The following is a 15132-nucleotide window of genomic DNA, read 5'->3' on the forward strand; positions in this document are numbered from 1 at the left end:
ATCGTGAGTCCAGACCGTCCGGGAGGCCCTGGCACGGAGCCCGGACCCAGGAACAGGTCCGAAGAACCGTCTGTACGTCCCACCAGAGGCCAGAGCTGCAGTCTTGGACTTCTGTCACGGTTCCAAGCTCTCCTGTCATCCAGGGGTGCGAAGGACCGTGGCAGTTGTCTGGCAGCGCTTCTGGTGGGCGTCTATGGAGGCAGACGTCTGGGAATATATCCAGGCCTGCACCACCTGTGCCAGGGGCAAGGCAGTACACACAAAGGCCCAAGGACTCCTCCATCCGCTGTCGGTGCCTCATCGCCCCTGGTCCCACATCGGCCTGGATTTCGTCACGGGCCTCCCGCCGTCCCAGGGCAACACCACCATCTTCACGATAGTGGACCGTTTCTCCAAGGCGGCCCACTTCGTGGCCCTCCCAAAGCTCCCAACAGCCCAGGAGACAGCAGACCTCCTGGTCCACCACGTTGTCCGTCTGCGTGGGATACCCTCCGACATCGTGTCAGATCGTGGTCCCCAGTTCTCCTCACACGTCTGGAGGAGCTTCTGCAGGGAACTGGGGGCCACCGTGAGCCTCTCGTCCGGGTACCATCCACGGACGAACAGACAGGCAGAGCGGGTCAACCAGGAACTGGAACAGACCCTCCGCTGCGTCACATCCGCGCACCCGACAGCCTGGAGTAACCATCTGGCCTGGATCGAGTATGCGCATAACAGCCAGGTGTCTTCGGCCACCGGCCTCTCCCCATTTGAGGTGTGTTTGGGGTATCAGCCCCCGTTGTTTCCCGTGGTGGAGGGAGAGGTCGGTGTGCCCTCGGTCCAGGCCCACCTGCGGAAGTGCCGTCGGGTGTGGCGCTCCGCCCGCTCTGCCTTGTTGAAGGTCCGGACGAGGGCGAAGACCCATGCAGACCGCCGGCGATCCCCGGCCCCTGCTTACCAGCCCGGGCAGGAGGTGTGGCTTTCCACGAAGGACATCCCCCTCCAGGTGGACTCCCCGAAACTCCAGGACAGGTACATTGGCCCCTTCAAGATCCTCAAAGTCCTCAGTCCTGCCGCAGTGAAGCTCCAACTCCCGGCTTCACTGCGGATCCATCCGGTTTTCCACGTGTCACGTATCAAACCTCATCACACCTCACCCCTCTGTGCTCCCGGACCGGTGCCCCCTCCTGCTCGGATCATCGACGGGGGGCCGGCTTGGACGGTGCGCCGGCTCCTGGACGTCCGTCGGATGGGTCGGGGGTTCCAGTACTTGGTGGACTGGGAGGGGTATGGACCCGAAGAACGCTCCTGGGTGAAGAGGAGCTTCATCCTGGATCCGGCCCTCCTGGCCGACTTCTACCGCCGACACCCCGACAAACCTGGTCGGGCGCCAGGAGGCGCCCGTTGAGGGGGGGGTCCTGTTGTGTGGGCTGCCAGAAGAGGAGGTACTGCTGGCCCACCACCAGAGGGCGCCCTGCCTGAAGTGCGGGCTTCAGGCACAAGAGGGCGCTGCCGCCATGGACACAGCCGGGGGTGACAGCTGTCGCTCATTACCTCTTGACAGCTGTCACCCATCTACTCAACATCATCTCACTCCATAAAGACCAGACGTCATCTCCACCTCGTTGCCGAGATATCATACTTCATTGGAGGTAATATCCTCAGCCGTTTTGTAATTGTAATATTTGTATATTGTGAGTGTTTGCAGGAGTACCAGTTCCTCCGTCGGTGGAAGCTGTGAGAGTGCTGAAGGCACTCTTTTCCCCTGAGGAATCCACAGTACTCTGCAAGTTATTGAGTGAGAGGTGGAGGTGGCATTCCCACCGTTGTTGTTCCTGGGTGTACACACACCCACACTTGACTGTCTTTGTTCTTCGCCAGCAGTACCAGATCCGACAGTCGGGGACGGTGATCACCTGGGAATTCGGGACTTGGCGGCTCCAGTATTCACCAGGTTCTGGGGCGGCGGAAATTGTGTGGTTCCGGCTCTTCTTAGGACAGACGTCTTCTATCCTCGAGCCTGCCCACACGTCACCTTTGTGTATTGACTGTTATGATATTCTGAGATTGTCTGTATGTTCGTTGTGCACATTCACAACATTAAATTGTTATATTTTGGCTCATCTATTGACCGTTCATTTGCGCCCCCTGTTGTGGGTCCGTGTCACTACACTTTCCCAACACGGAGCTGAAAAGGTTGTACCGCCTCTGGAGAACACCATTGGACACAGAGGGCCTTCTCATTATCATGTAAAGTTCTTGCTTGGACACCTTGCTTATGACCCATCATGTTACTGCCATTGTCATAAGACTACACAGTTTGCAAGGTTAAAGATTAACATGGTCAATCTCTCCCACAGGGTATCACATGGACCCTTTCTAGTAGTGTCTTTAACATCAGTACACCCTATAAATTGTTCAGTTTTTGATGCACCCACCGATGGCTCACAGTTTACTGCCCTCAAGATGACGGAAAGTTGTTCAGTGTAGGTAGTGTCTGGGGTACAGTCCATAATAATGGAAAGGTACTTAGCTTTTTTTTTACCCTTCTGACTAGTTAGTCCAGTATTTTGTCTCCCACCAATTCAATTATTTTATTTTATTACTTTATTCAATTATAAAGTAATGTACCCTTTGTTTCTTTCTGCTGAGTTCATGATCATTAATTAAAGGAGCACTGATAGGTTTAATACAGTCTAAAAATGTTTGATTCATGATGCTTTTCATCCAGATTTTATTGTTCAATGGAGAGATTTAAAAATGAAATAGTTTTATATCCAATAAGATCATAATTAAAGGGGTCATATTATGACAAATCACCATATTTTCATGTATTTAATATTTAATCCGATTTTTAAATACTTTCTTGTTTTTCTTTTTTTAATCTTGATGATTTCAAAAAATTATTAATTTTAATGGCCAGTTTATGTCTTATCTTTATTCATTTTCTTTCTTTCTTTTTTTAAATTTTATGCTCCTACTTTTGATAATTGACATCAAAGAAATGTGGAGACCTCGTACTCATCCATAAATAACATTTCATAATAATCGATAACATTTCATAATAATATTTAATAATATTGTGCTCTTTTTACACTTTTTACAGTGGGCTGTTGAGGACAGGAGGCTGAAGCCATAATGTTCTTTCTTTTACCAAGTTTTCTGTATCTACAGTTGAAGCCAAATATGGATCATATGTTGAAATATGATGTCCTTTTCTTTTTTGATATTTTTGACACTCACTGAAATGCAGTGTTTATTGTACACACTATGTGTACAATGTGTGTGTCTACATCTAATAATTCATTCCAATGTGCTTTTGTTTTTTACAGTACGTCGAAGCCAAAAAGTACTGCTGGTATTTTGAGGGTGGATACCCTACTTACTTCATGTAAGTACAACTCTGTATATATTATTTATGCCTTCAAGTTTTTGAAATTGTAAAACCGATAGAAATGGGAGGTGATGGTTTCATGGATAAGCGTTGGGCTTGAGATCAGAGGATCCTTGGTTCAAACCCCAGCCTGACTGGAAAAACACTAAGGGCCTTTGGGCAAGGTCCTTAATCCCAAAGTTGCTCCCGATGTGTAGTGAGTACCTTGTATGGCAGCACCCTGGTATCAGTGTGTGAGTGTGTTTGTGTGAATAGGTGAATGTAAGGCATAATTGTAAAGCGCTTTGAGCATCTGCTGCAGATGGAAAAGCACTCTATAAATGCAGTCTATTTACCATTTATAGAAAGCCAGATACAGTGGGGGAAATAATTTTGCAGGTTTTTCCACATACAAAAAATGGAGAGGTCTGTATTTTTTATCGTACGTACACTTTAACTGTGAAAGACAGAATATTAAAAAATTCCAGAAAATCACATTGTATGATTTTTAAATAATTAATTTGCATTTTATTGCATGAAATAAGTATGTGATCCCCTAAAAAACAGACCTTAACGACTGGTACATAAACATTTGTTTGCCATTACAGAGGTCAGACGTTTCCTGTAGTTCTTGACCATGTTTTCACACACTGCAGCAGGGATTTTGGTCCACTCCTCCATACAGATCTTCTCCAGATCTTTCAGGTTTAGAGTTTCAGCTCCCTCCAAAGATTTTCTATTGAGTTCAGGTCTGGAGACTGGCCAGGCCACTCCAGGACCTTGAAATGCTTCTTACAGAGCCCCTTCTTAGTTGCCCTGGCTGTGGTCATTGTCATGTTGGAACACTCAGCCACGACCCATCTTCAATGCTCTTATTGAGAGGAGGTTGTTTGCCAAAATCTTTCAATACATGACCCCATCCATCCTCCCTTCAATACGATGCAGTCGTCCTGTCCCCTTTGCAGAAGAGCACCTCCAGAGTATGATGTTTCTACCCCCATAATTCACAGTTGGGACGGTTTTCTTGGAGTTGTTCTCATCCTCTCAATGCGGTAAGTGGAGTTGATTCCAAAAAGCTTTATTTTGGTCTCATCTGACCACATGACCTTCTCCCATCCAGATGGTCACTGGTGAACCTCAAATGGGCCTGGACATGTGCTGGCTTGAGCAGGGGGACCTTGCTGCCCTGCAGGATTTTAAACCATGACGGCATTGTGTGTTATTAATGTCATCTTTGTGACTGTGGTTCCAGCTCTCTTCAGGTCATTGACCAGGTCCTCCTGTGTAGTTCTGAGCTTTATCAGAATCATCCTTACCCCACATTCTAATAAATAGTCATAACAGTTGTTGTCTTCTCACCAAGCTGCTTGCCTATTGTCCTGTAGCCCATCCTAGCCTTCTGCAGGTCTACAATTTTGTCCCTGGTGTCCTCAAACAGCTCTTTGGTCTTGGGCATGGTGGATAGGTTGGAGTGTGATTGATTGAGTGTGTGGACAGGTGTCTTTTATACAGGTAACAAGTTCAAACAGGTCAAATCAAATCAATTTTATTTATATAGCGCCAAATCACAACAAACAGTTTCCCCAAGGCGCTTTGTATTGTAAGGCAAGGCCATACAATAATTACGGAAAAACCCCAACGGTCAAAACGACCCCCTGTGAGCAAGCACTTGGCAACAGTGGGAAGGAAAAACTCCCTTTTAACAGGAAGAAACCTCCAGCAGAACCAGGCTCAGGGAGGGGCAGTCTTCTGCTGGGACTGGATAGGGCTGAGGGAGAGAACCAGGAAAAAGACATGCTGTGGAGGGGAGCAGAGATCAATCACTAATGATTAAATGCAGAGTGGTGCATACAGAGCAAAAAGAGAAAGAAACACTCAGTGCATCATGGGAACCCCCCAGCAGTCTAAGTCTATAGCAGCATAACTAAGGGATGGTTCAGGGTCACCTGTTCCAGCCCTAACTATAAGCTTTAGCAAAAAGGAAAGTTTTAAGCCTAATCTTAAAAGTAGAGAGGGTGTCTGTCTCCCTGATCCAAATTGGGAGCTGGTTCCACAGCAAGTAAGCCTGCAGTCTGAGAGCGAAGCGCTCTATTGGGGTGATATGGTACTATGAGGTCCCTAAGATAAGATGGGACCTGATTATTCAAAACCTTATAAGTAAGAAGAATAATTTTAAATTCTATTCTAGAATTAACAGGAAGCCGATGAAGAGAGGCCAGTAGATATGCTCTCTCCTTCTAGTCCCTGTCAGTACTGTAGCTGCAGCATTTTGAATTAACTGAAGGCTTTTCAGGGAACTTTTAGGACAACCTGATAATAATGAATTACAGTAGTCCAGCCTAGAGGAAATAAATGCATGAATTAGTTTTTCAGCATCACTCTGAGACAAGACCTTTCTAATTTTAGAGATATTGCGCAAATGCAAAAAAGCAGTCCTACATATTTGTTTAATATGTGCATTGAATGACATATCCTGATCAAAAATGACTCCAAGATTTCTCACAGTATTACTAGAGGTCAGGTTAATGCCATCCAGAGTAAGGATCTGGTTAGACACCATGTTTCTAAGATTTGTGGGGCCAAGTACAATAACTTCAGTTTTATCTGAGTTTAAAAGCAGGAAATTAGAGGTCATCCATGTCTTTATGTCTGTAAGACAATCCTGCAGTTTAGCTAATTGGTGTGTGTCCTCTGGCTTCGTGGATAGATAAAGCTGGGTATCATCTGCGTAACAATGAAAATTTAAGCAATACCGTCTAATAATACTGCCTAAGGGAAACATGTATAAAGTGAATAAAATTGGTCCTAGCACAGAACCTTGTGGAACTCCATAATTAACCTTAGTCTGTGAAGAAGATTCCCCATTTACATGAACAAATTGTAATCTATTAGATAAATATGATTCAAACCACCACAGCACAGTGCCTTTAATACCTATGGCATGCTCTAATCTCTGTAATAAAATTTTATGGTCAACAGTATCAAAAGCAGCACTGAGGTCTAACAGAACAAGCACAGAGATGAGTCCAGTGTCTGAGGCCATAAGAAGATCATTTGTAACCTTCACTAATGCTGTTTCTGAACTATGATGAATTCTAAAATCTGACTGAAACTCTTCAAATAGACCATTCCTCTGCAGATGATCAGTTAGCTGTTTTACAACTACCCTTTCAAGAATTTTTGAGAGAAAAGGAAGGTTGGAGATTGGCCTATAATTAGCTAAGATAGCTGGGTCAAGTGATGGCTTTTTAAGTAATGGTTTAATTACTGCCACCTTAAAAGCCTGTGGTACATAGCCAACTAATAAAGATAGATTGATCATATTTAAGATCGAAGCATTAATTAATGGTAGGGCTTCCTTGAGCAGCCTGGTAGTAATGGGGTCTAATAGACATGTTGATGTCTATTAGACATCGATTGAGATTATGTCGATTGAGTGTGTGGACAGGTGTCTTTTAGAAAGGTAACAAGTTCCAACAGGTGCAATTAATACAGGTAAAGAGTGCAGAATAGGAGGACTTCTTAAAGACAAATTAACAGGTCTGTGAGAGCCAGAATTCTTGCTGGTTGGTAGGGGATTGAATACTTATTTCATGCAATAAAATGCAAATTAATCATTTAAAAATCATACAATGTGATTTTCTGGATTTTGTTTTTAGATTCTGTCTCTGACAGTTGAAGTGTACCTACGATAAAAATTACAGACCTCTTAATTCTTTGTAGGTGGGAAAACGTGCAAAATCAACAGTGGATCAAGTACTTATTTCTCCCACTGTAAACCTGAAAACATCGAACATCTGAGCTTATTGTTAGACATTGTTCAAATTCCTACCATTAATCCCCCCAACCACTGAAAAAATGTCACCATCAGAAAAGCATAAGAGGCTTTGTTAGATGCAAGAAGCTGTCAGACATCTCAGTAGTAGAAGATAACGATAAGAGTAACATGTGATGATAGAGGAATGGTCTTACAAAATAAGGCCCAACTGCTTACCACTTTTATGAATGGCATATATGGACTATTTTATACAAAGATGTAAAGCTGTTATGGAGTGTGTTGAATATCAATGTGGTTTTGGAATAACTGAAAACGAGCTAACATACTGTTTAACCACGTTGTGGGGGGACAAAGTAGAAAGTCTTTGCTGCTTTTTAATCTTGATTCAAATCATATTTATCCTATAAGTTTTAGTATTCCTGTGATAAAACTCTAATGTTGTCTAAAATAGGTATTTCTTTTACAGATTTACATGTTCAGTTTTAGGACTAGACATTCTGTCAGCGGCTTGGAGTCGAGCCGCTGCTCCTCCACGTCGAAAGGAGCCAGCTGAGGTGGCTCGGGCGTCTTTTCCGGAAATGCGCTGGAGAGGTGTTCCGGGCACGTCCCATTGGGAGGAAGCCCTGGGGAAGACCCAGGACACGCTGGAGGGACTACGTCTCTCGGCTGGCTTGGGAATGCCTTGGGGTTCCCCCGGAGGAGCTGGTGGAGGTGTGTGTGGATCGGGAGGTCTGGGCGGCTTTGCTTGAGCTGCTGCCCCGCGACACAACTTTGGATAAATCGGAAGAAAATGGATGGACATTCTGTCACTTTTGATGAAAGAGGAGAACCAATAACCCAACTGCTCACTCTGTTTTTGTGAGGTTTTATGCATCCATCTCAATAAGGATGTAATGTTCTTACATGGGTGGAGAGATGGAATTGGGGTTGAATTCAGATAGGTGTTAGATAAGGTAATCAGTTAGCAGAAAATGTCAAAACCTCTTCTTTCAGTGGTGTCTATTTTTAGATGTGAACTGAGTTTCTGCAAGAAGATGGGTGGTTTGGTTTAGAGTTGGACTGGTATTTCTCCCAGTGCCACTGCGTTCTTTAACTTTAACTAGTAATGACTTCATGACTTTCTTTGCTAACAAAATTTTAACTATTAGAGAAAAAATTACTCATAACCATCCCAAAGACATATCGTTATCTTTGGCTGCTTTCAGTGATGCCGGTATTTGGTTAGACTCTTTCTCTCCGATTGTTCTGTCTGAGTTATTTTCATTAGTTACTTCATCCAAACCATCAACATGTTTATTAGACCCCATTCCTACCAGGCTGCTCAAGGAAGCCCTACCATTATTTAATGCTTCGATCTTAAATATGATCAATCTATCTTTGTTAGTTGGCTATGTACCACAGGCTTTTAAGGTGGCAGTAATTAAACCATTACTTAAAAAGCCATCACTTGACCCAGCTATCTTAGCTAATTATAGGCCAATCTCCAACCTTCCTTTTCTCTCAAAAATTCTTGAAAGGGTAGTTGTAAAACAGCTAACTGATCATCTGCAGAGGAATGGTCTATTTGAAGTGTTTCAGTCAGGTTTTAGAATTCATCATAGTACAGAAACAGCATTAGTGAAAGTTACAAATGATCTTCTTATGGCCTCGGACAGTGGACTCATCTCTGTGCTTGTTCTGTTAGACCTCAGTGCTGCTTTTGATACTGTTGACCATAAAATTTTATTACAGAGATTAGAGCATGCCATAGGTATTAAAGGCACTGCGCTGCGGTGGTTTGAATCATATTTGTCTAATAGATTACAATTTGTTCATGTAAATGGGGAATCTTCTTCACAGACTAAAGTTAATTATGGAGTTCCACAAGGTTCTGTGCTAGGACCAATTTTATTCACTTTATACATGCTTCCCTTAGGCAGTATTATTAGACGGTATTGCTTAAATTTTCATTGTTACGCAGATGATACCCAGCTTTATCTATCCATGAAGCCAGAGGACACACACCAATTAGCTAAACTGCAGGATTGTCTTACAGACATAAAGACATGGATGACCTCTAATTTCCTGCTTTTAAACTCAGATAAAACTGAAGTTATTGTACTTGGCCCCACAAATCTTAGAAACATGGTGTCTAACCAGATCCTTACTCTGGATGGCATTACCCTGACCTCTAGTAATACTGTGAGAAATCTTGGAGTCATTTTTGATCAGGATATGTCATTCAAAGCGCATATTAAACAAATATGTAGGACTGCTTTTTTGCATTTACGCAATATCTCTAAAATCAGAAAGGTCTTGTCTCAGAGTGATGCTGAAAAACTAATTCATGCATTTATTTCCTCTAGGCTGGACTATTGTAATTCATTATTATCAGGTTGTCCTAAAAGTTCCCTAAAAAGCCTTCAGTTAATTCAAAATGCTGCAGCTAGAGTACTGATGGGGACTAGAAGGAGAGAGCAGATCTCACCCATATTGGCCTCTCTTCATTGGCTTCCTGTTAATTCTAGAATAGAATTTAAAATTCTTCTTCTTACTTATAAGGTTTTGAATAATCAGGTCCCATCTTATCTTAGGGACCTCGTAGTACCATATCACCCCAATAGAGCGCTTCGCTCTCAGACTGCAGGCTTACTTGTAGTTCCTAGGGTTTGTAAGAGTAGAATGGGAGGCAGAGCCTTCAGCTTTCAGGCTCCTCTCCTGTGGAACCAGCTCCCAATTCAGATCAGTGAGACAGACACCCTCTCTACTTTTAAGATTAGGCTTAAAACTTTCCTTTTTGCTAAAGCTTATAGTTAGGGCTGGATCAGGTGACCCTGAACCATCCCTTAGTTATGCTGCTATAGACGTAGACTGCTGGGGGGTTCCCATGATGCACTGTTTCTTTCTCTTTTTGCTCTGTATGCACCACTCTGCATTTAATCATTAGTGATCGATCTCTGCTCCCCTCCACAGCATGTCTTTTTCCTGGTTCTCTCCCTCAGCCCCAACCAGTCCCAGCAGAAGACTGCCCCTCCCTGAGCCTGGTTCTGCTGGAGGTTTCTTCCTGTTAAAAGGGAGTTTTTCCTTCCCACTGTAGCCAAGTGCTTGCTCACAGGGGGTCGTTTTGACCGTTGGGGTTTTACATAATTATTGTATGGCCTTGCCTTACAATATAAAGTGCCTTGGGGCAACTGTTTGTTGTGATTTGGCGCTATATAAAAAAATTGATTGATTGATTGATTTGCAGACATACAGTGGGGAAAATATGTATTTGACCCCCTGTCAGTTTTGCAGGTTTTCCCACCTACAAAGAATGGAGAGGTCTATAATTTTTATCATAGGTACACTTCAACTGTGAGAGACAGAATCTAAAAAAAAATCCAGAAAATCACATTGTATGATTTTTAAATAATTAATTTGCATTTTATTACATAAAATAAGTATTTGACCCCCTACCAACCAGCAAGAATTCTGGCTCTCACAGACCTGTTAATTTTTCTTTAAGAAGCCCTCTTATTCTGCACTCTTTACCTGTATTAATTGAACCTGTTAGAAGTTGTTACTTGTAGCAAAGACACCTCTTCACACACTCAGTCAATCACACTCTAATCTGTCCACCATAGCCAAGACCAAAGAACTGTCTAAGGACACCAGGGACAAAACTGTAGACCTGCACAAGGCTGGGATGGACTACAGGACAACAGGCAAGCAGCTTGGTAGAAGACAACAACTGTTATGATTATTTATTAGAAAGTGGAAGAACACAAGATGTCAATCTCCCTCAGTCTGGGATTCCATGCAAGATCTCACTTTGTGGGGTAAGGATGATTCTAAGAAAGCTCAGAACTACACAGGAGGACCTGGTCAATGACCTGAAGAGAGCTGGGACTACAGTCACAAAGATTACATTAGTAACACATGATGCTGTCATGGTTTAAAATCCTGCAGGGCAGCAAGGTCCCCCAGCTCAACCCAGCACATGTCCAGTTAACCAGTGACCATCTGGATGATCCAGAGAAGGCATGGGAGAAGGTCATGTGGTCAGATGAGACCAAATTAGAGCTTTATGGAATCAACTCCACTTACCATGTTTAGAGGATGAGAACAACCCCAAGAAAACCATCCCAACCGTGAAGCATGGGGGTGGAAACATCATACTCTGGGGGTGCTCTTCTGCAAAGGGGACAGGACGACTGCACCATATTGAAGGGAGGATGGATGGGGTCATGTATTGCGAGATTTTGGCAAACAACCTCCTTCCCTCAGTAAGAGCATTGAAGATGGGTCATGGCTGGGTCTTCCAGCATGACAATGACCCCAAATGTACAGCCAGGGCAACTAAGGAGGGGCTCCGTAAGAAGCATTTCAAGGTCCTGGAGTGGCCGAACCAGTCTCCAGACCTGAACTCAATAGAAAATCTTTGGAGGGAGCTGAAACTCCAAACCTGAAAGATTTGGAGAAGATCTGTATGGAGGAGTGAACCAAAATCCCTGTTGCAGTGTGTGAAAACTTGGTCAAGAACTACAGGAAACGTCTGACCTCTGTAATGGCAGACAAATGTTTCTGTACCAGTTGTTAAGCTCTGTTTTTCTAAGGAGTCAAATACTTATTTTATGCAATAAAATGCAAATTAATTATTTAAAAATCATACAATATGATTTTCTGGATTTTTTTTTAGATTCTGTCTCTCACAGTTGAAGTGTACCTACGATAAAAAATACAGACCTCTCCATTCTTTGTAGGTGGGAAAACCTGCAAAACTGACAGGGGGTCAAATACTAATTTTCCTCACTGTAATTATGAAAGTATTGAACTCTGTTATAGTGTGCAGTCTAATTATTTAGAGGCATGTGTAGTTATGAGTTAAAATATGGCCATTGATTTTTTTTTTTTTTTTTTTTTTTTTTTTAATACAAAACTCAAATTTTTCATCTTCCAGTGTCTTTTTTGACACAAGTTGTCTTTTTACACTTCTAACCATGGAAAAGTATCATGGGTGAACTGAGAGCTGCTGAAAACAGCTGTGTTTGGTTGTGTTGCTTTGGGTGGTAAGTGAAATGTAATTTTCCAGCCTTCTCAGTAATTTGCTGAATAGGAGGCTGCCGGTAAAGCGTCCAGATAGTTGAGCTTCAGAGTCGACCCCAGAGCCACGTGATGTAAAGATGCATCCTCATGCCTTTTTGACAGCACGTGAATGACTATGTACACGTTTCACAATTATCCACTGGCCAACTAAAAACAAATACAAGCCAGCTGGGGATCTTGTTCTCATCGTATCTTTCACTGTAAGAGTATTCATCATGAAGCTCCATCACAAGTTTTTAACTTTTTGAACTTCTGTTTCTGTTCTCTGCTGCTCCTTAATACAGTATGTGTGGTACATTAAATTTAAATTTATTCTTCTTAAGCTGTGGTCAGGGGCAGATTAAAGATGCCCTCAGCCCCTTGGCGACACTTCTGTGTGGTATCTTAAAACCTTGTTATAATCAGAATTTGTGAGTAGCACACAATTTTTAAAAAATTCAAACAGCCCTTTCTATCATTTTAAGACATTTAAGACCCCCCCTCCCCAACCACACATACACACATGCACACCTTCCCCCAAACAATACATTCAGTTCCTAAAATATTTAGGCAGTGGTAATTTTTGTACTTTTGTTTTTGTAAAGGGGTGTGGTGAAGTGGTAGAGTGATTATCACTTTTGTCTCGCAGCAAGAAAGTCTTGGGTTCAACTCCATACTTTTTCTTTCTGTGTTTGCATGTTCGTCCCGTGTTTGTGTGGCAGAGGCTAGCAGGAGTCGCTGTCCTTATGATAGTCAGTAAACCTCACTCCCCAGTGACAACAGATGCTCTGGCTACAGATCCCACAGCCCATGGGTTTTAGCCTCCTGGTTAAAACGCCTGCCTCCCATGCCGGAGATCATGAGTTTGTGTCCCGAGAGTGGAGCAAGTAGAGAGTACAACATACACAACACAGGGGTACATTTGCATGGGTTTGATCCGGGTGCTCTGGCTCCCTCCCACATCCAAACATACAGTGAGGCAAATAAGTACTTGATCCACTGTTGATTTTGCTAGATTTCCCACCTACAAAGAATGGTGAGGTCTGTAATTTTTTTTATCGTAGGTACACTTCAACTGTGAGAGACAGAATCTAAAAAAAAAAAAAAAAAAAAAATCAGAAAATCACATTGTATGATTTTTAAATAATTAATTTGCATTTTATTGCATGAAGTAAGTATTTGATAAAATAGAAAAACAGACCTTAAGCGCCTTTATGGATGACCTAACAGTCACCACAGAGTCTGTACCAGGAGGTAGATGGATCTTCCAAGGGCTGGAAAAACTTATCCAGTGGGCGTGGATGAGTTTTAAACCAGCCAAGTCCAGATCAGTAGTCGTGAAGAAGGGCAATGTCACCAACAGGTTTTGATTCAACATCAAATGGAAGCAAATACCAACCACCTCTGAGAAGCCGGTGAAGAGCTTGGGCAAGGTGTTTGAAAGCAAGGACTCTTCATCGGTTAAGTCCACCTGCCAGACACTAGGTAACTGCTTAAGAGCAGTTGACAGATCCAGCCTCCCGGGCATGTTTAAAGAGTGGATTTACCAGCATGGTGTTCTGCCAAGGATACTATGGCCGCTACTTGTTCATGAGGTCCCCATGTCCACTATGAAGACCTTAAAGAGGAAGGTCAGCAGCTGCCTCAGGAGATGGTTGGGGTTGCCCAGGTGTCTCAGCATCATCACTCTCTACGGGAACAGCACAAAGCTCTGGTTGCCCTAGAAATCTCTGGAAGAAGAATTCAAGGTCACATGGACTAGGGAGGTGTTGATGTATAGCGACTCGAAGGTGGCCCAGGCTGGAGTGATGGTTAAGACAGGAAGAAAGTGTAGTGCCAAGGCTGATGTGTTGGATGCTGAGTCCCAGCTGCACCAAAAAGAGCTGGTGGGTGTGGTGGCTCATGGCAGAGCAGGCTTGGGGATGTTCTCAACACCTTGACACAGGGAATGTAAGGGGAAGGAGAAGCGGAGGCAGATTCAGGAGGACTGTAGTGGAGGAAAGAAGATCAAGCAAAGCGGTTGGTCTGAGGCAACAGGGGGCCTGGACACGGTGGTAACAGGCAATGGAGCGGAAAGTCACCTGGACAGAACTGTGGCAGACAGAGACACCGGGCACTGTATGATGTCCTGCCCAGCCAAGAGAACCTCTTCACTTGGGGAAAGGCAGAGACCCAAACTGCCCGCTGTGCTCAGCCAGGGGGTTGGAGCACATTCTGAGCTCCTGCCCGAAAGCTCTTGGCGAGGGCTGTTACACCTGGCACCATAATCCGGTGCTGAAACAATTGCAGAAGCCATCAGCAAGGGTATCAGCAGCTGCAGCTGAGTGCAAAATACCACCAGTGCAGTAGCTTTTGTCAAGACAGGAGTGCAGCCAAGACCAGGACACAGGACTGTAGCAGCAGGGATCCTATCAACAGTCCGGGACTGGCAGCTCCTTGTGGACCTTGAGAAACAGCTGAGATTCCCTTACCAAAAAGTAGTATATGCAAGTATGTTTCAAGTATACTTCTAGTTTACTTTTTATATACTTATCAGTACTATTTTTTGGTAAGGGTTCCTATAACACATCATTAGCACCACCTTGAGGCCAGATATACTTCTGATCTACGAGGCTACTAAGAACATCCTTATCATGGAGCTGACGGTGCCATGGGAAGAGCATTTGGGGGAAACTCACGAAAGGAAGAGGACCTAATATGAACATCTGGTCACTGGCTGTCGAGAGCAGGGCTGGAAGGTGTTTTCCCATTGATGTAGGCCTTAGAGGATTTAAGGGTCAGTCACTCCACAGAGCAGAGGTGACCCTGAACCATCCCTTAGTTATGCTGCTATAGACGTAGACTGCTGGGGGGTTCCCATGATGCACTGTTTCTTTCTCTTTTTGCTCTGTATGCACCACTCTGCATTTAATCATTAGTGATCGATCTCTGCTCCCCTCCACAGCATGTCTTTTTCCTG

At 43.7% G+C, this 15132-nt stretch overlaps 1 protein-coding gene across 1 annotated transcript in view; it reads left to right on the forward strand.

Annotated features, from left to right (window-relative positions):
• vopp1 (VOPP1 WW domain binding protein) overlaps positions 1–15132 on the forward strand; it is a 163806-nt gene that overhangs the window by 53838 nt on the left and 94836 nt on the right. Inside the window, exon 2 of the mRNA XM_034173021.1 lies at positions 3312–3370. Within this exon, the coding sequence (XP_034028912.1) occupies positions 3312–3370 (59 nt within the window). The remainder of the gene's footprint in view (positions 1–3311; positions 3371–15132) is intronic.

Source organism: Thalassophryne amazonica, chromosome 1, assembly GCF_902500255.1.
Source record: "Thalassophryne amazonica chromosome 1, fThaAma1.1, whole genome shotgun sequence".
NCBI lineage: Eukaryota > Metazoa > Chordata > Actinopteri > Batrachoidiformes > Batrachoididae > Thalassophryne > Thalassophryne amazonica.